General features: G+C 38.9%; 1 protein-coding gene across 4 annotated transcripts in view; it reads right to left on the bottom strand.

Moving 5' to 3' along the window:
* Positions 1-25,536, bottom strand: part of TLE4 (TLE family member 4, transcriptional corepressor) — a 97,516-nt gene that overhangs the window by 46,483 nt on the left and 25,497 nt on the right. For 3 of the 4 annotated variants that reach the window (XM_033085592.2, XM_033085594.2, XM_033085593.2), the window contains exons 5-6: positions 19,369-19,431; positions 11,378-11,452 (exon numbers count right to left, since the gene is read on the bottom strand). In XM_033085592.2, coding sequence (XP_032941483.1) covers positions 11,378-11,452; positions 19,369-19,431 — 138 coding nt within the window. The remainder of the gene's footprint in view (positions 1-11,377; positions 11,453-19,368; positions 19,432-25,536) is intronic. The other variant, XM_033085595.2, reaches the window with a different exon arrangement.

The following is a 25,536-nucleotide window of genomic DNA, read 5'->3' as shown; positions in this document are numbered from 1 at the left end:
TGCAAGGAAAGCCTGAAAATGAGCCAGGTAAGCAACCACCTAATTTTTTTGAAGTTGCTGTAATGCCTTCTCTTCCCCTTCTCCATCTTCTCTTTGATTTATTATCTTTGGTCATGTTATTTATGAACTCTTAGGACGTGTAGCATGTGGTTAACTTCAGACAATCCCATCAACATTGACTGTAGTATGTGTAAAGTCGAGCATACATCTTCAGCATTAATGGATAATAGGTAAAAACTTGGAAAGGCAGATTTTATAATGCTGCAAATTTTCCAGAATTATTTTAAAATAAAAACAACAACAGTCAGCTACCAAGAAATACACCCTATGGAACAAAATACATTTCAATATTTTGAAGAGCATTCAATACATACAAAATATAAGAGCACAGGGTAAATACTGCAATCAGAAAAACGCCAAAAAATAAGACTGCATTCTTTTTAGTAATAAGGAGATGATAATTTAAATCAGCTGAGTAGTAAAAACTGAAGTAAAGCTTTCAAAACACATTAACACATGTCAAATAAAGACAACATCTGGCTGCTACTAATGGTATTTTCTTTTCTATATATTCTTCTAGGCCATCTTGAGTAAGGAAAAAAATAACTCCGAAGTCTCATCCACACAAATAGGGAAAAAGGTTTTTATGTGGGTAACAGTAATTTTTAGAACTGTCATTCTAAATGTTGATGCTTAGCCTAATTCTTTTCCCAACACATCTTAAGAGATCAACTTTTAAGTAAAATGTGATAACAAACCCACTAACAAATTAGCTTTGAATGCTCTCTTGCTATAGTCAGCACATTCAAAGCCTATTTCCCTGGAAGAGGTTCAAGCTTCTACTGGATACTCTCCAAGCAGCTCTCTGTTGCAGTAATCTACCACTTTCCCTCTTGTAGACCCTGAAAAGTCACAGCCATTACTCAAACATACTGAACATACTACACCTCAAAACATCTGAATCAAGTAGCTTCACTGTTTGTTTGAGTCAAGTTAAGTGATGTGGTTGGGTGCTCAGAGTGAATCATTTGTAAGATAGCATACAGACAAAACAGAACCCAAGAAGAAGAGGAAACAAAGACATAAAAACAATGGCTCAAGAGTACACAGTATTGATGTCAGTGGTTTGAAAACCAGCAAAGGCAATTCTTTGGTACACACAGTTATGAGTGTACTTAAGATGGCATTAATTTTTATCTATCGAGCCCCTTCACACCCTTGATGTGATCTGCACTGTTTGTACTTCCTTTGTACTGTTCTCTCTCTGCTGACAGATATTTAAAAAAGAAAAAAAATGTTCTGATGTTACAATACAAGACAGCAAAACAGCCTACAAAGACAGTCATATAACATTTCCTCCAATTGCATGGTTCTGGAGCTTTACGGATATATACCATATAATGGGTTTGCATAAAGAAACAGTGTTACTGATGCCGAATAGAACAAAAGTACTACCTTTACTCTTTCAAGGGAGAAAATTTTGAAAATTATTACAGTGTCCAGAGTAAACAGAGATCTTGGGGAATCTTGCTATAGACCACCAAGATGAAGAGGCAGATGAAATATTCATTCCTCTCATATGGGATTTCAACTTACAAGATGTCTGCTGGAAATACAACACAACACAGAGGAAACAGTCCAGGAGATTCCTGGAGGACAATTTCCTGACACAGCAGGGATGAGGGAGACTACAAGGGCTGGTACCCCACTGGACCTGCTGTGTATGAACAGACAAGGGCTGTTCAGAGGTGGTGGTCAGAGGACCACTTGGCCTTGCCAGCATGGGTTTATGAAAGGCACATCCTCCACATCCTGTGGATGTTGTCTATAGGGACTTTAGTAAAGCTTTTGACACCTTTTCTCCTAGCATTCTCTTGGAGCAACTGGTTTTCCATGGTATGGACAAGTGCACTCTTTGCTGGGTATAAACTGACTGAATGGTTGGGCCTGCAGGTGCTGGTGAACAGAGTTTCACCAGCTGGCAGCCCAAGGCTCAGTGCTGAAGATAGCTCAGTGCTGAACATCTTTACTGACAGTCTGGACAAGGGGATAGAGTGTCCCCTAAGTCAATGTGACAGGTGAGTAGCAGATGACACCATGTGGGGCAGGAAGGCTTCACTGAGGGCTCTTGACTGCATCAATGAGCCAAGGTTAATGGTGTAAGGTTCAACAACAGCCCCATGCAGTGCTGCAGGAAGAGTGTCTGGAGAGCTGACTGCTGGAAAAAGACCTGGGAGTGCTGGCTGACAGCAGCTGAACAGGAGCCAGCTTGGTGGCCAGGAAGGCCAATGGCATCCTGACCTGGATCAGCAATACTGTGGCCAGCAGGACCAAGGAAGGGATCACTCCCTGTACCCCCACTGCTGAGGCCACAGCTGGAGTGCTGTGTCCAGCTCTGGGCTCCTCAGCTCAGGAAAGACATTGAGGTGCTGGAGTGTGTCCAGAGGAAGGGGAACAGAGGTGGTGAAGGGTCTGGAACACAACTGCTGTGAGTAGTGGCTGTTTGGACTGGAGAAAACGAGGCTCAGGAGACATTATCACAGTCTACGACAGCCTGGGAGGAGGTTCTAGTGCAGAGGGAGTCAGTCTCTTCTCCCAGGCAACTAGCCATTGGATGAGAGGAAATGGCCTCAAGTTGTGATAAGTGAGGTTTAGATTGATTAGAAAAAACCTCTTCACTGGAAACAAGCTACCCAGGGAGGTGCATTGGAACAAGCTACCCAGGGAGGCGGTGGAATCACCATAGCTGGAAGCACTCAGAAAAACTCCTGGATTTGGCATCTGGGAATGTGGGTTAAATGTGATCACAGTGGCGCTGGTCTGATGGCTGGATTCAATGATCTTAGAAGTATTTTACAATATAAAAATGCTGTGCTTCTATGAAATGTACCAGTAATTAGCAGATGCTCAGATGTAACTCATCTATTAGAAATTTGGATGTGTCTGTTCACAAAGGGGAATTAACACAGACCTTAAAAATCTAGGAATAAGAATGAAACATGATGAAAAAAAGAGAATAAGGATAATAATAATAATAATGATTTTTTAAAGGCTACTTGCTCTCTAACATTCAGCAATTTCTCTCTTTGAGGATGCTGATTCCACAGAAGGAAAGCAAGCTCTACAGAGGAAACTGTGGGGGGAAGGAAAAAAAATCAATAGCTGTCATTAATCAGAAGAGGAGCATTTAGAGCCCCTACATAAATAACAAAGAAACTGTCAGAATCATATCTCTACAAATTGCTTCAAAAATCTTTTAAGCGATCTAGGAATAAAAAGTTATCTCCCAAATCATATTGTGGGATGAAAGGCAATATATGCAGAGTACATTTCCATTCTTAATCATATATATGGGAACATCTGTCAGGATACACGTTTCACCATTTGTCCTGCCTTCCAATCTTACAACTATTTTTTGCTCAGTGAAACAGCATAGACAGAGGACAAAAAATTAATACAGCCTACTTACAAATAAAAGATTCATGGCCAAAAATTGGACAGAACCTTAAAAAGGGGAAAACCTAGTCCTCTGCAAAAGGCTAAGTTCACCTTCCCACAGAATATCAGAGTTCAGTAGCTCCTTCTGACTGCAGGACTTCACCTCAATTTCACATTAGAGGTGGAGGAAGGAAGAATTAAACTCTTGAGAATCACTTTCTATTATCATTTAATAAAGGGCAGAAATTCCTACATAAATCACACAACTTAAAACCCTCTTCTCCCTTCTGCTCCATCAATTTCTATCCAAGGTAAGGAAAATCCACATCTGCCAGAGAAGGCAGAAAGCACAAATAGTAAGGTAAAGGTCTTGCCATGAGAAACCCCTGGTTCAAAACCTTTTCACACAGACCACTGCAAAAAATAACAATGGCAGCAAATAGGTGTTTTCTGCTAAGCATAAACAGATGGCAAAATTAATCTCTGGCTAAGTAGGTGCACACTGATTCAGGTACCTTACTCACCAAATACTCCACTAATGTCCAATACATAGACACTGGGAAGAGATTTTTTTGTTCCTCTGGACTAAGAGTAAAAAGATAGGATTTCTGTTGGGATTTTGTAAATTTTGGTCCTGTCCTTAAAAAATAAGAGTAATGTCTGTGCTTTTCCCAGTAGACTTCTAAATAATCTTTCAGGGTCACCACAGTAGAAAGTTTCTGAAACCCTGGGCTTAAAGTGAAAATGTTACCATCTGAGATATAACATAAATCAAATAGTAAAAGCTAGAAGTTAAGCAATGGCACTGGTCACAAAGAGATTCAAGTGGCTAAATCTACAAGCAATTCTATTACCAAAGCTTTTAAATGTAGCAACTATAATTCAATTCAAGGATTCCTCACAAGGTATGGTTTTAGAGCCATGTAATACCAGCATAAAATAGAGGCCCGTTATGCATCTCACAGATGTATTTCTCTAACGCATCTTATCAAGTCAACCCTTAACAAGTCAAATTTCTACACAGCAATTACTGAGAAGCAGACGCTCCTTAACTATAGGTGCTAACACCCAGGTTGCGCAGACTGAACCATTCTTTCCAATCCATTTGGTCTTTAAATATGGCCATTTCTGGTGCAGCTGTGGTCCTGTGCAGAGGATTGTACTGCCTGCTCTTCTTGGAGGTGAGCAGCCTCTTCCCACAGGTGTTAGGACACATGGATACCATTACCTCTCTCCAAGCAGATTTCACTGTGAGATGTAGTTTTATCATTTATCTCTTTAATGTAGTGCCCACTAGCCAGGTAACTGAAACTTGAAGTGAATTCTTTTGCTTTGGTGATGTTTCCCAGTTACAGCAGCTTTGATAAACGAAGGTCTTGACAAGGATCAAATCACCTGGATTTAAGTTGCAGCCCCAAGACTGTGGAAGTACCACTTGTTCTTTTTGCCTTAGCCTCTTTAAAAAGCATAAAAGGGAAAGCAGTATTCCACTGTTCCACAAACATTCCTTGAGTCAGTTCATAAGTTTTGTGATGCATTCACACACCCAAGGATATGACTGTGAAAACCACCAAGCAATAAGCAAGTAACTGTCTTGCTAATAAAAATCAAACATTCTGAAATATCAGACAACACAAGAATTTAAGACCTCTCAAATTCTTCATGTATGGACTTAACATATAGAAATACTTTACTTACGCAGTACTTCAGTATCCATTCCAGTTAAGCACTAGAGCCCTTGTTTTGGTCCTACATTTAAGACTATCTGCCCATGTGGAGCAACGCAAACATTTAACTTAGGCACTCTATAATACAGCTCTGGTCCTCATTCATTGATGTAGGCAGCAGCCTACAAAGTGTGGTTGGGAAAAAGTCTAGGTACAAACATATGACCTTGTTTAGGGGTATTGGAACTCCTATAGTATGAAACCATGACACAACCCCACCTGTCTTTAGGCCATACTGTATAGTAAGGGTACCTATTTAAATAGACAAGGTTGTCACTGAGTACATAAATATGGCTGATTTTACAATCAAGTGGTTTTGGAAAATCCCTGTCTTCACAATACTTTAAAACCAAACAGACTTTTCTTTTTTCCAGAGAACTGGTACAAGGCTATCACTGAAGGCAATATAAAGCATATAATGGACCAAGACGGAACACAGCACATCTGGTTTTGGTTGGCAACAGCTTCCACTTACTGGAGTACAGACCCTGCTGGCAACAGTATTGTCTGCTTTCTACGGTTTGTGAAGTGAATCCATACAAAAATAAGTCATAAATAAAATATTGCATAGGTTCATGCTACAGAATATCATAAAAATTCTCCACAGGACTCTTCACACCTGCACTGATTAACCCTAATTTAAAAAACAAAGAAGACAGAGTGATCACAGAGCTTTGATTCCCGGGTTTGTAAACCTTTGAGGAACATGGAGGCCAAAGTCAGCTCTTCTGTCTGATGAGATCAAGCGTGCAAGCTGTAACACTCATGTCATATGCATTTACTTAAGCATAATGAGCAAGGGCCTCTGGCACCAGCATATTGACAGTGAGATGCTGTAGGTGGTCAGCACTTCACAGTGCAATGCTACTGACTGCTCATATAGTAATAGACCAATACAAATTCAGATAGCTACCACAGCTTCTGAAAACAGACAAAAAGCAGAAGATAGCAGCAGTCATTCAAAGTCTAGCAACAGTATTTAAAACCCATCCTTGGAAATATGGAACCTGAAAATTATTTACATTCCAATTAAATCCATCAAAAATCCCTAAAAAGATAATTTTCATCTTCTTTAAATGAAGACACTGCATAGGGAAGAGATTTATTTCTATTAGGTCTCACCTTCAAGGTTCTCTTTGAGGCTGGCACACGGGAATAAGGGAACAAGATGACAAATTCCTCAAAAACACCTCTTTGCAACAGGGTGTCTTTAAGCTATCCAGACTTCAGGTGAATAAGTCAAAACCAGACACACTCACCCAAAAGCCTTCTACAAATCAATTTCAGGCATTAGGCAGGATCAAAATATTTGCAGGACCATATCACCACTCAATAAAAAAATCAGCAAACAAGTAATTAAATGGGAACAATTAATTTCAACATTAGGGTACACAAATAAACATAACTCGAAGCATAGAGTTATTAAGTCGACCTCTCACTTTTACAACTTATGTACAATATACAGCAGACCACCAAACGGTTTTACAGAATTCAAGCTTCAGCCACTGCTTAACACATCCTGAGTGAGCAATACAGATGAATGGAGAAACAAGTGACTGCTGTCCCCATGCTACAACACTTGCTCTAACTGCCCCTGCCCATCCATCACTGATGAATGCACACGCTTGGGTAGGAACAGCTTTTCCATACAAACTGTGTGCACTGGCACAGGCAGAAAACCCTCACTCTTCCTCACAGCATCCACACACACGAGCTAGAAAAAAGCCACGAGCCGAAAGGAGCAGGAGACGCCTCTGCACGTTAAGCAGCATTTGGCATCCTCAGCCCTGGACAAGGCAACGATGGCAGGCACGGAGACCAGCTCTTCAATTCAAATTGAGATTGCTAATCTGCACCACACTGCTTTCAAAGACTTCCATGCCTATTTTCTGAAAAGCTGTTGTTTTCCACAGCTGTAAAACAATCACTGTCTTAGAAGCAAACAAAAATTATGGACCTTTTGAGAAAGGTCAAACAAGCACCTTGGCCTCAAACATAGAGTAGAAATTGTGACAAACAGTGCATTTAAGAAGAAACATTTTAACATAGTAATTATGTGTGACAAGACAGAAAGAGTCCTTTCTTCCAGTAACTGCCATTTGCTTATTTTTAAGAAGATAATAAAAGTGGCATAATAAAACAAAATGTTTAAAAATTAAACCAAAGCCATTCTTTTTTTCACTCAGATGCATAGAACGGTAAAGAAAAAGAATTATTTCAATCATTTCCTTAGCAATACACGTAATATTTAAATAGATTTAATAGTGCTGCTCCAAACCAATGAATTATGAGTTTAAAACCTATTAAAATGTAATGTTTTTTTCCTGAGCTGAGGGGAGAGAGATTTAAATTCACTGAATTTTAATATTTCAGCTTGAGCTGCAGGAGGTAGAGAAAGTCCAAATGAACTATTCCATCAGCACCATTCAAGCATGAACATTTTAATCAGTTTTACTTCCTTGGAGTTCTCCAACACAGTTTACGCTGTCATTCTGAAAGCACTTAACACAGAGGGTGTGAAAAACCACCAAGGCTTGTTATTGCCTTCACAATTGATGGCAAATAATTCTGCAGACTTCCTATCATTAAAATGTCACTGCTAAAAATTGAGGTTCAGCATTTCTTGTGCTAAACTGCATTTTCTTTGAACACCATCACATACCTGCTCTTAAGTTTTTGGTACGTTTATCTCACTCCATGTGATAAGCAGGTACACAGGCCTTCATTTCTGCCTTACTACCCAACTGCAGTTGAAAAACTACTATTTTAAACAGATAAAATTATTAAAAAGTTCCAAGTTAATTCCCTTATTAAAATGTAACCACATTCACACAGCATGTTCCAATTGTATAGTATAATGGATTAAAGAAAACAACCCCAACATTTTAAGAAAGATAGACAATTTATTAATACAGGAAATGAAAACATCAGTCCTAATTAGATCATACTACTGATTTAAGGCTATGATTTATGTGCTGTTCCAACAGTGCTATCTTGCAGATTCTCATGTAAAAACACGGTAGCACGACGCATGACAAGATCAACTGCATATATCACACTGCTCATCCTGGATGTGCACTACAGACTGCCCTGAGCAAGAATGCTGCACCACTCTGCCCATGGCAAACACCAGAGGTAGACTCTGGGTGCCTACAGATTTACAGTCCTCCTGCAGCACGCTTATGATATACCCAGTTTCGGTTTAGTTTTTCACACAGCATCTCTCCAGAAAATGATAGATGATATTTAACTTGTTTGAGCCCATCAACAGTTTTAAACTGAACATGACCTGTGAAAGAAGTCATTATAACTCTGTTTCATTCCATTAAACATAACTAGTTTATTGTCAGGAGAACAGGCAGTCTCTCTGGGTTCCAGGCTCACTTCAGTATTTTGCATTTAAACTGCATGGATCAGTGATTTGGTTCATTTACCAATGAAGATAGAATAATATTGCAAAGTTAAAAGGTGCTTCATCAGATTCCATTAAATCAGAGCACATTCATACGAAAATATATACATGTGAAACACAAAGAGAGATATGATCTGTGCACCTTCTTTTCCTCTTGCCACACTCCATTCTGGTAGCGTGCACTTTTAACTCAAAGCCAGAGTTGCTCTGTTTGAACCCAGGGAGTTTAGTATGAAAGAGGTGAACCGAACAGGATGCCCGAGAAAAAAAAAAAGACTTAAGCTACAGTTTTATTCCCAAAACTCAAATACTGCTTCTGTTTTTTTTCTGACACACAGTTCATTGGGTTAAACAAACATTTGAAGTCTTTAAATACCACATGGTTAAAAGAACAGAAACCCTGCCAGACTTACTAAACATAGTGTAAGACAATATAATCAAATACATTAAAAAGCTATGATTTCCAATTATGTTCTTCGTTTTATTTTTATTGGTATTCATTTTACAAAGTTTGACAAGCCTTTTTTAGCCTCACACTACATCTTCAGACTTTAAATCTCTCTAAGTGCAGACATAACACTATTGTGGAATTTTTGCAACATGATCTTAAGTTTATTAGATCTTGCAACCCTGTATATTCCATTTTTTTTACAAATTTAAAACTCTAAAAGACTGTATGTGATTACTTCACTTTAAATCTAAAGAGTACTAAATTTCTATGTTTTTTTTAACATATTGCTCCTGTTTTTCTAAAATTAAAGAGGAACACACAGTATTTCCAAGTCAACATAAAACAGTTGAGTGAAAAAAGGCTCCCTTTTTAAAAGAAAAACAAGGAAAAAATCAGGCTTGTGAAGGAGGCAAGGGCTGGCCAACTTTAATGCACAAACCCAAAGTCTGATAGTTTAGAGAAGTTTGAGACAATAGAATTTCAGCTGACATAAAAAGACAAACTCAGACAGGAGGAGAAAAGAAAATTTACTTCTGTCTGGTAGGGGGAAGACCAACAGAATTACTGCCAGGCTCCCCGACAAGTGTATCATCTGTTTATTTTTATTCTGTGTGGTTTATGAAAGCAAGATAAATTTAAATAACTAATGCGACGGCCAGTATATGTAACATCACACACTATACACTTGCTTCCTTTACTAGAACACAAATTCCTTTTTCCAGTCTTTCTAATGCAAACACAAAGGTGGATGGTAAAAACGTGCAAAGGTAGACTGTGAAGTATATGTGTGTGCACATATACACAAAACCACAGACGCACATATACACATGTGCCACAAATGCACAGGCAGCACAAAGAAGCCAACCTTTAGCTACTTACTTTATGCAAAGAATGTTAATAAAAGGTAATATTTTTGGTTAGGTAATGAAAACTAATTGGGAAATTATTCATTTCCCACTCTCCCCACTGGAGCGTAAAAGACATACAACAAATGTTATTTCATGATTCTACACGATGCGCTCTGATTCACTCCCTTCTTTTTAACGGGCACTTCAGAGGAAATAAAGAGTTACTCTTTCCCATTTATAATTTCTAATTGACTACCAGTGCTTTCTTGTGGTCAGAGGTATACAAAATAACAGTTAGAAACAGCCTATTAAAAACAAGCTACAATCAGACTGCTGCTCTAAACTACTGTCAGCAATGATCAGAAAGTCCTGATTTCCTTGTTAAAAGACAGAGGCATAATTGAGGCAATATCTTCACTTCAGATTGATTACTCGGTGACCCTTATCCACATCTTCATTCAGCAATTTGAATTTTAATGAAAGTAAATGGAATAATTAGCATTTCAAAGTGTGTTTGATACACTGAATAAAAAAAGAAAAATACTTTTATGTATAATCTATACACAAAAGAAAAAGCATTTGGGAGGACATGGAAGATACAAAGTATAGTTGTAGTGTATTCATTAGAACGACTAAAACAACTGCTTGCTTCAGCTGCATAATTATACAAGAGAATAATGTGTTATTAAGCTATGACTTCTCACCTTTATTTTATGTAATGTGAACAGCCAGGGTTTTCATTGTTATGTGTGTCTTCTCCAGTTATAAAATATAAACACTGTGGCTGCCCACACCTATAAAATCTCTTTACTTGGCTAATACCACTGTCAGTAAAGGTTTTACAGGAGGGGCTCCCTACACAAGTATTTATAGATGATTAAGAGCAGGACACCTATAAGCACAGTGGGGGTGAGTATTCCTGCTGTTGATTTTCGTTATATGTTTGGGTGCTTTGGTTTCAGTGGGTGTGTTTTGGTTGGTTGGTTCGGTGGGCGGGGTTTGGGTTTTTTCATTGGTTTTTTTTTGGTTGTTTTTTAAAGTAACAGGTATTTTTTATGTAAAAGAAAACAGTGTTGTTAATATTCAGTCTTGAAACAACACACAGAAAAATATGTGGGCAGCAGGGATGGGGAAAAAAAATCTATCATATCAAGCGTACCTGTTACCATGGCTGCAGAAGCAGACTGGCAGGTAGTATGCAAAGGAAACAATTTTACTTAAATAGAACAACAACAACAAAAAAAAAAGATAAGATAAAACAAATACTGAGCCTGTTTGGGGAATAGATACAACACAGACATTAATTACCCCATTAGTCTTCTTGGCACAGTGCAAGCAAAAGTCTTCACGCAGTAACCAGCTTTTATGAAGATCAAGCTACTGAACTTCACCACTGCCCACAACTTTTGCCCACCTGATGGAAATGAGTTCATGCAAGAGAGAAAGAAAAAGAAAAGCTGTTTACAAACACTATCAGAGCTAAAATGGAAAGACCACATACCCCAATGATTGCGTTCAGTTCTGCCATGGTCACTTGTTTGGCACGCTCCACAGCCTGCACCACTTGTTGCTGGTGCTATAAATGAAGATCAGAAACAGAATAAAATTATTTGTTTTCTAAATTATAAAGCACAGATTCTTAGTTTTACTGTTTTTATTTGCTCTTCTAAGACATGCAGGATCTGAAGTAACTGTTCTTACACTGCGTGTTGATAAGCAAAAATATATAGGCAAGGGCAGCATTTTTATTTTTATGCCATTACATGCTGGGAATTACACCTTAGCTTCCCGAAAAGCTCTTTCACAACTTGGCTAAATGGGAAACTGTCTTCCTTTTGTTCATCAGTACAGTATGCTTTTGAATTTAAATGCAATCTTCAGATGTAAACCTCCTTCCTTACAGCCATGGAAACTTTATGAATAAACTCCACCCAGTGCTCTGAAAAGAAAGGTATGTATTTTCAACAAGCACATGGCAACCACATCACTGAAGAATATACAGATTCTCCTCCTAGGTACATTTCAAAGTAGCTCAACCATAAGAAAAAAATTTAAAATGACATTCACAAATCTGTCAAACATGTGAAAGAGAACTAATTATTTCAATCACCAACATGTAAATTTTAATAGCTTTAAAAAGTCCATCAAAAACACACAGTCTAATTAACAACACAGTTTACAAGCTCCAGTGGTTGCAAAAGTTTGAGTGATACTGTATTCCCACAGTAAATTCAAAACTGCTGTATGTTGAAAGCTAACTTTATTTATTTGTATTTTTTTGAAAATATCAACTACATACAAAACAAGGTTCTCATCTTGCAACCAGATCCAGACCTCCACCAGTGGCAAATTAATCTTCACAGGCAGCCTCGCAGAATCAGGATGACACAGAAAAAATAGGTGCAGGGAGGGGTCATGGAGAACTGCAAGTAGGTTGTGTGATTGCACTGAGAGCAAGATATCGCTGATTTATAGCCACAGGTTGAACAGAAAAAGGAGAGAGGTCCCAAGTATGTGGAGAGGTGCAAAAACTGTAAGAAGTTTTGCATCAAAACCAACATCCAGGTGTTTTTTTGGCACAAAGTTTAAGGGAAGAGTTGAGCAGGTCCCTTTGAAGATTCAAGTTTGCCCTCCATGGTTGTGTATATGGGGTAGAATGGAGCCAAGGTACAGATCATCTTCTACAGCAACTCCTCCTGTGCATGCTTAGCAGAAGCAAGAAGTTGCATAAAATAAAATGAGAACCCACATCCTCAAGACCACACAAGAGTTGGGTGAAGAGCATCAGGACTCCCCAGGGAGTACCCTAAGCCCCACTGCGGGAAGGGCTTAAAAGGGAGGCTGTAAAAAAGGACGTTTATACTTCAGTGGCACAGCAGGCTCAGACGTCACAATTCTCAGCGCAATACACAAACAAAAATGGCATTTTCCCTTACAAGCTCTCCTGCATGAAAGTTCTCAGGGCAAGGAAAAACAAACCTAAAATCCACCCATAAATGTACGCTCTGTTTTCAGCCCGTACAGAGTTAATTTTTATGCAGCAGCCATGAAGTTTGGGTGTGTCTGGGCTGTTCTATACCACTCCACCTCATTGCTTCTGGGCAAAAATGAGGGACTCTTGGGCTTCCAGAAAAAATAGCTTTTGGTCCAGGAAAGCATGGTAGCTGGAGGGTCTGTCTTTCATTGTTTTTTGGTTCTGGGTTTGTTGAACAATTTTGTTTGTACATCAGCCTCTCTCCATACATTTTTGTTATTAGCATTGTTGCTGTTACTGTCTGTTTTCTTGTCTCATTGCTGTTTCCAGTAATGTGTTCTTATCTCAACCCATAATCTGACTTTTTTCTCCCATGAAGGAAGGTGGTGGGAGAAGTGGTTGCATGATTTTCTTTTTAGTGGGAACACTAAGCTGGGGAGTGCCATTCCTAACCAATGACACTAAAAAATTCTGATCCTAAGAAAAACAGATAAATGCAAGTAGTGAAGGTAGTGATTTAGAAACACTTCTGTAAGGAAGAAAATGGTTCTAGAGTTTGCTAGTTTTTAAGTGAAGAATTACGTGAAGGAAATAACTGGAGACCACCTAGAACAGAAATTCCATTCAGAGTTTTGTAAAACTACAGTGCAAATATAAACCAAGTCTGCCACTTAGAAGAAGACAACGTAAAGACTAAAAAGCAGGTTGAACATCAGCAAACATGTTCTTGGCATTGAAGAAAAAAAAATTGAAAATTAAAAATCTAGTGTATCACTGATACAGATAAGGGAACAAAAGCAAATCCTGATAATCAAGCACCAAGTTCCTCATAATGATACATAACTGATGTGTTATCAGCTCCAAGTTATCACTTGTTAAGGACAGGTACAGATTTCATCAAGTATATAGCTGAAAGCCTGGTGACCCACGATTCTATGTGCCAACAGGGTGATTATAATAATTACACCACTATTTTCTGGTAGAAGCCATTCACACCGTGGAATTTTTCATCAAGTCACTGCAAAAAAACCCAAAAGAAACAACAGAGTTTTTTAAATATTTACTTTTTTAAACAAAAGCATTTACTGAGAAGTTTATAGTCATCTTCTCTTTCTTAGTATTTCACAGGCAATGCTTCTTGCACTGAGGTAAAGCAAGTTCTTGTATATATGGGTGCACTATTCCAACATCAATTTACTCAAGTCCTGTCCCCAGAAGAAGAAAAAACTCCTAAGGCATCAACAAAAGCTAGCCTAAACCTACCGAAATTTTTGTAGAAATTACTTCAATTTGCATCCAGGATTTGGAATATAAGTCAACTCCACAAGAGCTAGAGTGTTTTCTGTTCCCTTACAGCAAACACATAAAGAATAGCTCTCAGAAAAAAATGGGAAAAATGGGTGTTTCCTTCTTAGGTCAGAGAAAGAGAAGGTGAAGGGATGGACTACCAAAACCCCAGATTCCCGCAAGAGCAGCCACACAATCCATCTTTCATTGATTCTAATAGGTTTAGGATCAAGACTTCAGAGAGGAGAAAACCCAAGGGCCTAGTTACATTGAACCTAAATTAGGTACAGTAGAGACAATTAAAATTCACCCATTGCTAGCTGCTTTAACATTGATTTAATCTTCTGTGACTCTGTAGGCAAAAGACTCAAAATAGACGGTATGTAATTAGCCTTTCCATCACTTCCAGCTCATTGCAGTAACTGAGGAGGTACCTCCTCAGCTCCCAAAACAGCCCATGGAAGGCATGCCTCGAGTGACCCCGGCTCTACTTCAAGTTACAGACAAAAACCACATCCTTGAGTGAAAAAAGGCACAGGAAAGCCCATGCAGGGTTTGAGGAGCTGTCTGCTCACAGCATTTCTGAAACTGAGGTGGCTGGGGGCTCCAGGTTACCAGCCATGGCTCTAGGTGGGGATCTCTACAGGGAGGGAAGGAGCCCAGCTGGTTCCAGGGACACACTGCAACCCAAAACCAAGGTAAGGGCAGGGAGCCCAGGGGCCCATGGAGCAGAACGGCAGCTGGCTGACCCAGCCTGAAATGGTACCCAGGGATGGATGGTGCCAACACCTGCCATGTGCCTGAACACCCCCCTGGGCCAGCACACCAGTAACAAGCAGCCTCATGTTAAAACCAAGCAGTTCACATACATCAAGTGATCATGTAGCAATTTACAGCCAAGCCAAGTGAAAACAGCAACAACAAAAAAGGATTACTTTTCTTCCAATCAAACACAGACACTAGGTTGCAATTTTCACATACATTTAATGGCAGCCTTTCTCTGCAAACACAGGCAAAGGACAGATCTGGGTTTTTCTCAGTTGTAACAAAACAGTATTTTGCACTGCATTTAACATGCCAGAGCAATGAGCTCAATACCCTGCTCCACCTCTCATGCAGACTAATACTGTTTCTCCTTTCTAACTTCTCCCCTTTTTGCATTCAGTAATGAGCGGTGTGTCTGTTGCCTTGCCTAGTTTTGGAAAATCACTTCTTTTAAGTCTCATAGCAGGTAGCAACAGCTAGAGAGACCATAGGAAGAACCTCGGCTTTTTCACCACACATTGTCTCACCACACAGTTGTCACCCAACCCTGGCTTATGCACAGGCACTGCAACATGGTGGAAAATTGCTGGGCTTTTTATACCATGTCAGAGCTCTCCACAACTCCCAAGGACAGGGGAGCTCTGCTGACAGCAAGTGAGCAGCCAAAATTCCCCCAGGCATGGACACAATTACAGTAGTGTTAAAAAATCCTAATTACACCCTGTCTTCAGGATCACCACTAATATCCAAAGCAAAACTCACAGAAAAATTTGCTTTGAAGAAACAAGCAGCCTCTGCTATTCCTTATTCCTGTTATTTTGTTATTATATGTTTACAGGAAGTACAGGTCTTGCTTAAGAACTGCAGCACTGCCTTTCTTGGAAGCCCTACCTAGGGACATGCCAAAAATGCTAGTGAGAATTGGAAAGCAAGTACACATTCACCATGGAGTGCAGCACACACCGTAAAAGCTAGAAAGGACAAGTTGGGTCACTGTATACAGGCACCACAACTCAGACAAGATATAGTAACTACTTCAGAAAAATGTTAAGAGTATTATTAGTAATATATGCATAAATTGCTAATGAGATGCATTCCTTGGCAGAAGGATTACAGACCTCTCAGAGTTTCCTGGTATTTTTCGTTGAACTCTAGTCTGGGGCAAGTCTAGGACGGAGGTAAATAATTCTGTCTTCTCAACCTCACATCTCAGACCAAAAGCTATTTCGTCTTGATCAGCATGTAAGAACTCCTGCTCTGCTTCTACATAATGGATCTCACACTCCTCATTCAAATTTACTGGACTTTAGAAACACCTCTAGGGAAAGTATGTACAAAGAAGAGCAAGCATATTGTGGTCCACATCAATCTCTTAGAAGGAAAACCATCAACTGATATCAAAATGTTTGAAAAGAGAAGACTCCAAGCAGAATTTCTTTTGACGTTTGTTTACATGTATGCATGCCAGTGCCTGGCATTTTAGTATACTAGTAAGTATATCTGACCACCTTAATGTGCACAGGGAATTGCAGATGCCTGTTAAAAAACAATCCATCTAGCCTGTTATTAGCTAGTTCAATGGCAGTTGGAAGGGAAAGTGAAGCTTCCAAAAATGTTTATTACAGCCTCCTTCAGCCTTACAAAATGCTTACATTGTATGTAAGTTGACAGGGATCAATCCTTGCTCCTCTAGCAGGTTTTACAATTAGTGCTGAGCTCCAAGCTGCCACTACAGCATTTGTTGTGTATCAGCCAGCTTGCATGTGTGTCATGTATATAAACACAGACAGTTTTTACTCAAAAGAAGGTAACTGTGATATACATCTCCAGACACACTGAAGAAATGCCACTATCCAACAGTTGAGCTCATTCAGCACTTAGCCCATAACGACAGCCAAAGGTTGCAACCAGCCAGTCATATTGAGCAGACAGGAACCAGCCCCAGCTTGAAAGCCACAGGGTTGTGAAAGTGTCATACTCTGCTGAAGCTGGTAAATTCCGATGAGAAGTGTCAATTAGCAGAGGTACTGTCTATTATGGGTGGAGACACAAAATTAATTGCACTGTACTGGCTAGGTCATTCAAGCATGGGAACATTGAACTATCTACCAACTGCAGCAGATCAAAACTAAATTAACTGAATGACCACAACTCCCACTCTTGCAGGCACCCCTTTCATCTTATGCAATAGAAACTACTTTGAGCACACTGGTATCACAGAGGTGGAAAATGACTGTTGCAACAAAGGAAGCCCAAATCCACAACAGAAATTGAACACACATTGCCCCTGAGGTCCATCTCACATTTTTGACCACAGAATCACTCCTTCCTACACAAATGGGAAGCTTGTACTTCTTGGTGCTGTTTTCACAGTCTGCCTAAACTGGAATAAATGTAAAAGCAAGGTACCAGTTGACTGGATGTATAGGCAGGTTAGAAATTTTGTTTTAAATATATGCTTAAATGATGCACAGCACAATAAAACTGACTGAGGCCTGGAGAATTTACTGAATACTTTACTGGACTGCCCCCAGAAACAAAGTAGACAGTAGTACCCAGTAGGGTGATGTATTATAAATGCATCCTTTTCACAAGATCTCTAGTGATTTTGCCCACAATTTCTTACTTCTAAATGAGTTATCACAAGCCATTGATTCCTTACAAAGTTAACAAGCAATAAGACAAGTTAACCTGGTGCTATTATGAGGCAATAATGTTGCCATCAGTGCATGCAACCACTGTATTTTGTTCAATTTTCCCTCAGGCACAATATAAAGAAGGCTGATCACATTTTTCAGCCACTATTCCACAATCAGACTGTATGTAAAATGTATAAACAGCAAAAGCATGCTGCAATTCAATTCTCTATTAATCTGGATGATGAAATAAAGAGACTTCCATTAAGACATTAACTTTTCAAAGACATAAATTAGAGAGAAACCAAGACTATCAGCATACTCATACCCGAAGCTCAGCTCTCTTTTGACACATCATTGTATGCCAATATAGACATTTACATATGCATTCTTACTAGAAGAGGTCAACAATCATCAAGATTTTCCTAAATCCATTACAAAAACAAGTCACCACCAGTTGCATTGTCAAGACACATGAAAAGCTTTTTTATGCTTCCCTTCTCAATCCTTCCTATCTGTGTATGGTATGTTATCTCTACACAGCAAATAAAACCATGTAACTACACCTATAGAGACTCTGAAGCAGCCAAAGTATAAAACAGCTACTTGTTTTAGATCTGTGCAGCACTTTAATTCTGGTCCTCCAGCAATGGAGCAAGAACATTACACATAGTTTTAGTTTCCACAAATCCGTCTTAATAAGCAGAGGACAGTGGCACTCACAAACACAGCCAGGTTTTAGCTTTGCTGGTATTATTCCTGTTCCAAACACATACAGACACACAGACGTGGCACACACAAAGCTCATTACCTGAACAGCAATATGGAGCACACAGCCTCTCGTTTGCTGCTGGCTGAGCAGATCTCTTGAAAAGCACTGGCATTTTATGTAACAACTGAAATGCCAGGACAAAGTCACACCATATTCTCAGGCATGACATTTCACAGATGCAATACACAAAAATACATCTTCCACTTTTGTCCTCGCAGCTATATATTGTACTGAAAGGAAACCAGGTGCTTAATTGATGCACACTAACCTGCACCAAAGGATCCCAGTCTCCAGTCCCTTTCCCTCAGGGGGTGGACAAGGGAAGCCATTATGCACCCAAGGTCTCCTTTAATGAACCACACTTCCTATTTAATTCACACGTGCCAGTTGCTCAGAAGCTTCCTCATAAGCTCCCATCAACTCCCCCAAATCCCAGTGCCTCTTAAATTATCTACAATGCACTCACAATAATACTAGCAAATCATAATTTGAAGAAAATTAATGGTTAGAGAAATTAGCTCACAGTGAGTTTCAATTTTCTGTTTATATTCCCCAAATACACAAAAACATAAAAGGACTTAAGGTAGTAAGTAATCAGGTTTTCAGAGAGAGAAAAAAGCCAACATAAAAGCTGTGTTTCTATGCCTGCTGTGTGGAACATCATTATTCATGTACCAAAGTAGAAGTTTCTGCCGAACTTTAATGTTCATTGCCAAGGATGTAGCACAAATTATGCCTTTCTAGCACTTTTGCAAGCTGTCTTTGATTTCAGGCCCACAAAACCGTAATTGCAAGAAAAACTATGTTGTGCATTAAAGAAAAATATTTAAACTAAAATTCTGTTTTGACATTACAACACATTCCATTTCATAAATATATGTAAATGATATTATAATAGGCTTGAAGAAGATAATGACGTTAAAGCGGTAACAGCACAATGGAAAGTCATCTACCAGTGCCAAGAGATTCATAAGGAAACAGTCTCAACACAAAGTCCCACTTCCCTGATAGATACGATGACGCAGTCATTTATATTAGAAGTGGTACAAAATACCTACCTCTTGGGACAGGAAGGGGATGACTTGTGCACATATAGCATTCAGCCTCTTGACAATTTCTGCCTGTAAGTCACAAGAAAAAAAAAAGTTCAATTACATGAATGCAACTGTCACCCATTAACCCCAAAGAGATATTTGTTTGTCATTTTTCAACTCTAGCCATCCTCTGGCCAAGAGATGTTCTCAAAAATAACAAAAGTGTTTGCACATGGATCCAAATGTACTTAGGAAGCTAGTAATTTCTGGTTAAAATCTTTTCCTTAAAAACCACTATTTAGAACTGATACAAAGAGTACTTAATTTTGATTACACAATCACAGGAATTTAAAGAACAGAATCTTCAGGAGATGTAACAAAAAAGATGAATAAAATTCTGTGTATCAAACTGAACTCTCTCCCTACAATGCAGAAGGAAGGAGTATTTCAAGTAATAGCAACGCCATTGTAAGCAAAGGAAACAACTACATCATTACTTGTAACAGTGTACATCATGAGAACATTAGCATTGAAATTTACAATCTTACTGACAGTCATTCTACCATGTATTTCAGAAAGGAATACTGCAGTCTTGTAACACACTTCTGCTGTTATCTATTCTCCCAGTTAGTAGTAGCTACTTTCATATGGTAGCTGTGAACACAAATTAGTAATACACCTTGTTTTATTTTCATATCAGAGATCAATTCTTATTTTCTTTATTTAATCTGAAAATATCAATAAAGACAGAGGAGATTTGTTTAGATAACACAAGAATTACAGCTCCAGAAGTAGAATATTCAAAGTCACACAGACTTTCCTATCCTACATCATAATTTTCTTACAATAAATTCTAACCAGGAACAGTTCCTTATTTTACAATTGGACAGAATGCTTTTCCTCTTGTAAAGTCACGAATCATGTGACGAAGACGTACTAACATGCAATTTAGCATCCCCTCTTCTAAAAGCAAACCTTCCAGCCTTTTAGATACACCTTTAAATGGCAAACACTTGGAAAAGAATCTATAGAAAAGCTCACAAGGAGCAGTAAAAAGTCAGAAGTTCATATAAATAAATCTGGGTTCAAGGAATACTACAGTAAGAGAGCTACGTAACCAGCAGACATGGTTTGCAAGAGGTAAGAGCACATGTGAAACTAACTCTGCCCCCTTGTGCATACTGTGTGATACACACGAGTTAATACATGCTATTCTGGAATACAAGTTCTTCCTTTCTCTGAAATCCATCTAGATTCCCATAGCAATTTCTAAGTTAAACTGTCCTTGTATCTTCCCACTGTTTATGCAAGTCCTCGTCTCATTAAATTTATGCATTTTCATAATTTTTTTTGTATTTGTCTACTACATCTTTTCTTTTTACTCAGCAGCATAGGAACCTTACAGGATACTTTATAATATGTTCTGCTCAAACAAAAACCTAAATTATCCACAAATTTTAAATGTACCTATAATATCAGATATCCCACAAGGTAAAACTTAAATATTCCTTTAAACAGACAGCATTCACTACACTAGTTGACAAGGAATTTTATTAACTGCTTGTTACACGGAGCAGCACAGGGAGCGACAAGTGCACCTAAGCTTCAGCCAGAAAAGCTGCAAAATCCATTACAGCATTATTTGATTAAGGAAATGTAGAACTGTAATACAAGGTACAGCTGTAAAGTACCTGGTCTTAGTGGTTCAAGCACCATTAATCTAGTAATTTCCAAATTCTGGGTTTCAGCCACACTGCTATTTTTTTTGCAGAAATCTCCTGAGTGCCCTAAAGCCAGAGAGAAAACTACACACTCTATTTTCCACATGAGCAGAGAATTCCCAAGTGCCCCTGGTCCTGGCATAAGCTGAAGCCACTCTGACCTGCTATTTAACACACATATGTGCGTCCATAAAGAAAAACAGGCACATCATGCTTTCTTCTGCTGCAAAACAACTCCTCCCCATCTTTAAAATGCCTGTCACAACCTTCCCCAGCTAAAAGTTCCATGGAGGTAGCCTTTGAAAAACCACTCTTCTACCTCAGCTACATTAGCCGGATACTTTTACTGCACTGCAGAGGAGTTGAGGACAAGACCAGTGCCATGCAGAAGCTCAGCATCTTATTTTTAAAAGTTTGTAGATTCACAGATTTTAAGGCCAAAAGGGACTGTTACAATTGTCTTATCTGACCTCCCGGGTAACAGGCTGTAAAACTTCACTGGTTTCTCCATCAAACTCAGAAATTAACCTTCAGCTAGAATGTAGCTTAGTCAACAAAAATAATTTTATTGAATTCACTTTGAGGCATTTCTTCTCAATTAAGGTACTCAACCACAGATACTTCAAGTTATTTCAGTTATGATGCTTTTCTTTTTATCACTTCTCTCCCCACTCCCCAACAGAAGCATGTCTCGCTTCTACCACTCTTCTGCCCAAAATGTGGCTGTAAGGTATTTGCTCTGCGTTTATATAAAAATTCACCTCTGGCAGATTCTGAACGTGGGAAAAGTTCAACTAAAAACAGTTTTCTAAAAACCTGTCAGTAACTGAAAACAGGTGGCTGAATATACACAGTTACACGACTGTAATAGATCTCTTGATATCAATCCCACTGGAGCGCAGAACGAGTCCTTTCATGCTGTATGCAGGGAAGTGAGCTGATGGAGACAGCATCCAGCTCAGCCTATGGAGAAGAAAAAGAGCTAAAACAGCTTTAAGTGATGTCTAAACATTCCTCAGTAGCATTTCTCTGCTAGGCCAGTCACAACAAAGCCAAAAAGCCCATGCTATGCCAAAGTGTTCACATTTTTTCCTTATTAAAACAGTCATCACTTTCCCTAACAAAGAGCATCCCCAGTTGCATGCTTGTGCATACAGTTACCTTTTATCATCCTCCAAACTGAAGAAGGAAACAGCCCAGCAGAGCAGCAGCAGACTGCAGACACAGCACGACTGAGGCATGGGCTGCCTATCTTTGGAGACCACATGCAGTCTCAAGGCATGAAGGAAAACACTGTGCACATGCACAAATGATAGCAAGGTACACATTCTGTACCAAGAGGAGTCTCACACAGACATTTTCACACGGTAAATATGAAGTACAGTCTGTCTCAATACTGCAACTGTTTCGACAATTAACTGCAGGAGATAATGCCACAGCAGCAGGCTTGATTGTCTTCCACAAAACATACAAGAGAAAGGAGTTAGCTGCCAGAAGCTAGTTGAGTGGGTTCTTTGAGAGGCTGCCCTGAAGCTTGAAGGTGTAGGTACTGATGACATAGATTAGCGTCTACAGTCTAATAGTAGGCCTATTCCTAGTACCCCTGGAGGAAGCCTGGAAACTCATTCTTCTTTGCCTAAGCTACAAACTCTGACACAAGGTAAAGCACAATTCCACACTTCTACTCACAGACTTTTAAAAAACCCTACATTTGAACAACAGGTTAGGATTTCTTTTTTCTGTTAGGCATTAGGTCAATGGGTTTTTCATGATCAGGCTAACTGCCAGGAGAAGGAAAAAGTATGATTTCATAAAACTAGGCATCCAATTCCTCACATGGAAAGTCAAAGTTGCCTCGGAAAAATGGCTGCTTCCACAGTCATCTAATTTTACCTCTTTTGTCCCACAGGACCAGGCTTTAGAGAGGCTTCATTTATTTACAGGCCCTTCCACTGGGCTTCAGTTATCAGCCAGAAATGCTGTGGACACACACACTTCTAATGGCCTATGTTTTGAAACCAAGTCTAATCTGATGGCGAAGTGCCCAAACTCCTTTTCCAGCACAGCCATTAAAGGATGTAGGTTATTGTCGTTGTCACCATTGATATTTGTCATTGTAATGTAATTAGGGCCCTAAAATGATGCATTACAGCCCTTGGCACAGCTTCTATTAAAATCTTTTCTTCTGCTCACTGAACTGCAACCTGCTTTTTGATGAATAACAGACAGACAGCTTTAGGGTGAGGAACAGATTCATCAAAATAGTATTTTCCAGCTCTGGAAATAAAATAAATAAATAAATAAGAGGGCAACCTAAAAAGAAAAACATGAGGCCGGGGGGAAAGGGGGAAGGAAAGCAAACAGCATACTTGAATTTTATCTGACCACTTGAAATTCTGATTGCATCTAATGACTCTTTCTTAGGACAATATACTCCCAGCCTGTGAATCACATGGTTAATCAGGGCTCTAATCTGCTATCCATCAGCCTGTGCCAGCACTGTAAATTCCAATTACATTTATAGGTTATGTGGGTCATGCATTCCTGAACAACTATATTTGCGGATATCCCATGTAAACTGGCACGTTTTCTGAAATGCTGTTGTTAGTGTTACTGAATGTTATAATAGTATTCAAAGCTTTATGAAAGCTCCTGATAAACAACTGCTAAATTATTGCCTGTGGATACAGCGTGATGCTCTGAAATAGCATTAATGGCCCAATAAAAGGGTGACTGTTCATGCCAAAATATAGAAAAGATAGCTTTTGCTGCCACAGTTTGTCAAATCTGTTAACAAACACCGACACTTCTATTACTCCTTTCCCCAAACACAGAAGATGCTTGGCTTTGCATAAAAGCACACCAGCATGGGACCAGAAAAGATGAAGGAAAGGCAGAAAGGAGAGGACTGGGCTTGAATCGCCTTTTTGCTTATGTAATGCAAGCTTGACTTGTTTGCATCCTTTGGGAGACACCCACAAGACACTGTTTTTAAAATTTTGATCTCTTTTCATAGCCACTTATGTGACATAATTTTTAAAAATATAAAGATTAAATATTTATTAACTACAATGTCAATGTTTTTCTTGTTCTCAGTATATCAAGATATGATAATAAAATCACTGTGCCAGAATCTGTTCCCAGTAAAGTTAGAGGATCCATATCAGTTTACAATCCCCTCAGCATTGTTGCAGGGATTCAACACAAGAGTCAAAGCTTAAATTTCAATTCAGACAATGAAATCTTTTTGACCTGACAGGTAAATGGTGCTTTATTTCCTAAATGCACCCAAAAACTTGACACCTTAAGTCCACAAGTGCCTATAAAGAGTTCTGAAGAATGCCCAAAGATAATCCTGTAGACAAGACTTCACCTCAGGCCACATGAGGTGACCCAGTCTATGAAGGGGGCTCAGTAAAGCTGGTCCTTGGAGCACAACCATGGCTCCACAGCTATCAGTTGTAGGAAAAGAGGAGCATGTGATGGACCATTAGTCTCCTAAATCCCTTTCAGGATGGAAACGCAGGGGTTTAATTCAATTTACCCTTGCCACACACAGCTAAAATAGGACATAAGCACTTGGTTAAATGTGTTCAAGTGCCTTAATTAGCATTTGAGCATATGTCCAAATTCTTAGCACTGATGGAGATTAAAAAGAAGCAAGAGTCATATAAACTCCAGATATTAAACTATTCAGAAATGTTTTAACAGGCAGGGAGTTCAGAATAAATTTGTTGAGCAAAAATATCTATTTGCACTCCCTTTTTCCTGGGAAAAAATCATAAATGATTCTGTGGAAAAAAGAAAATTGAGATTTTATTTATAGCACATAAACTTTGGGAAAATATTTCTACTATATTTCACAAAGTTCCATGGTTATTACAATTATAAAAAATTGCCAGTAAAGAATTACCACTGGAGGCTCTAGGTTTGTCAGTGGAACGGAAACAAAACTACTATGTATGTATTGTTGAAATAAGCCAGAATAATAAAACATTATTGGGAAACCCATTTCAGCAGCCAGTAGGAAGAAGAATATATGCAATTACGCTTTCAGAAAAATAATCTGCAACAACTGTTATTTCAGGTTTAATTTGTTCTACACAATGCAGCCTTTGCCAAAAAGATCAATCTAGTTTATTAAGTGCTTACCAAGAACACATCCACACACCCTAAACAAGCATTTCACAAATTAGTGAGAACAAAAAAAACATTATTTCACTGTATGAAACACATCATGATTCTGGATAAAGCAAGCAAAAAAGCTAATCTTAGTATTTCACAAAAAATTAACTCTTCATTCATAAAGAAGAATGTGTTTTGTTTTAATCACAGACTTTTGTCTGGAAGTGCTTACTCCAGTTCTACAGAACTGGAGGAAATACTACAAGGCTTGAATATGTAATTTCTCTTCAGCCCTGAAGGAATGGTGTTTGGAAAACAAGACACAAAGAGCCTAGCCTTGTAGTCA

The sequence above is a fragment of the Catharus ustulatus genome, chromosome Z, assembly GCF_009819885.2.
Source record: "Catharus ustulatus isolate bCatUst1 chromosome Z, bCatUst1.pri.v2, whole genome shotgun sequence".
Taxonomy (NCBI): domain Eukaryota; kingdom Metazoa; phylum Chordata; class Aves; order Passeriformes; family Turdidae; genus Catharus; species Catharus ustulatus.
The sequence above is the reverse complement of the archived record's forward strand: the minus strand, read 5'-3'. Positions and strand labels throughout refer to the sequence as shown.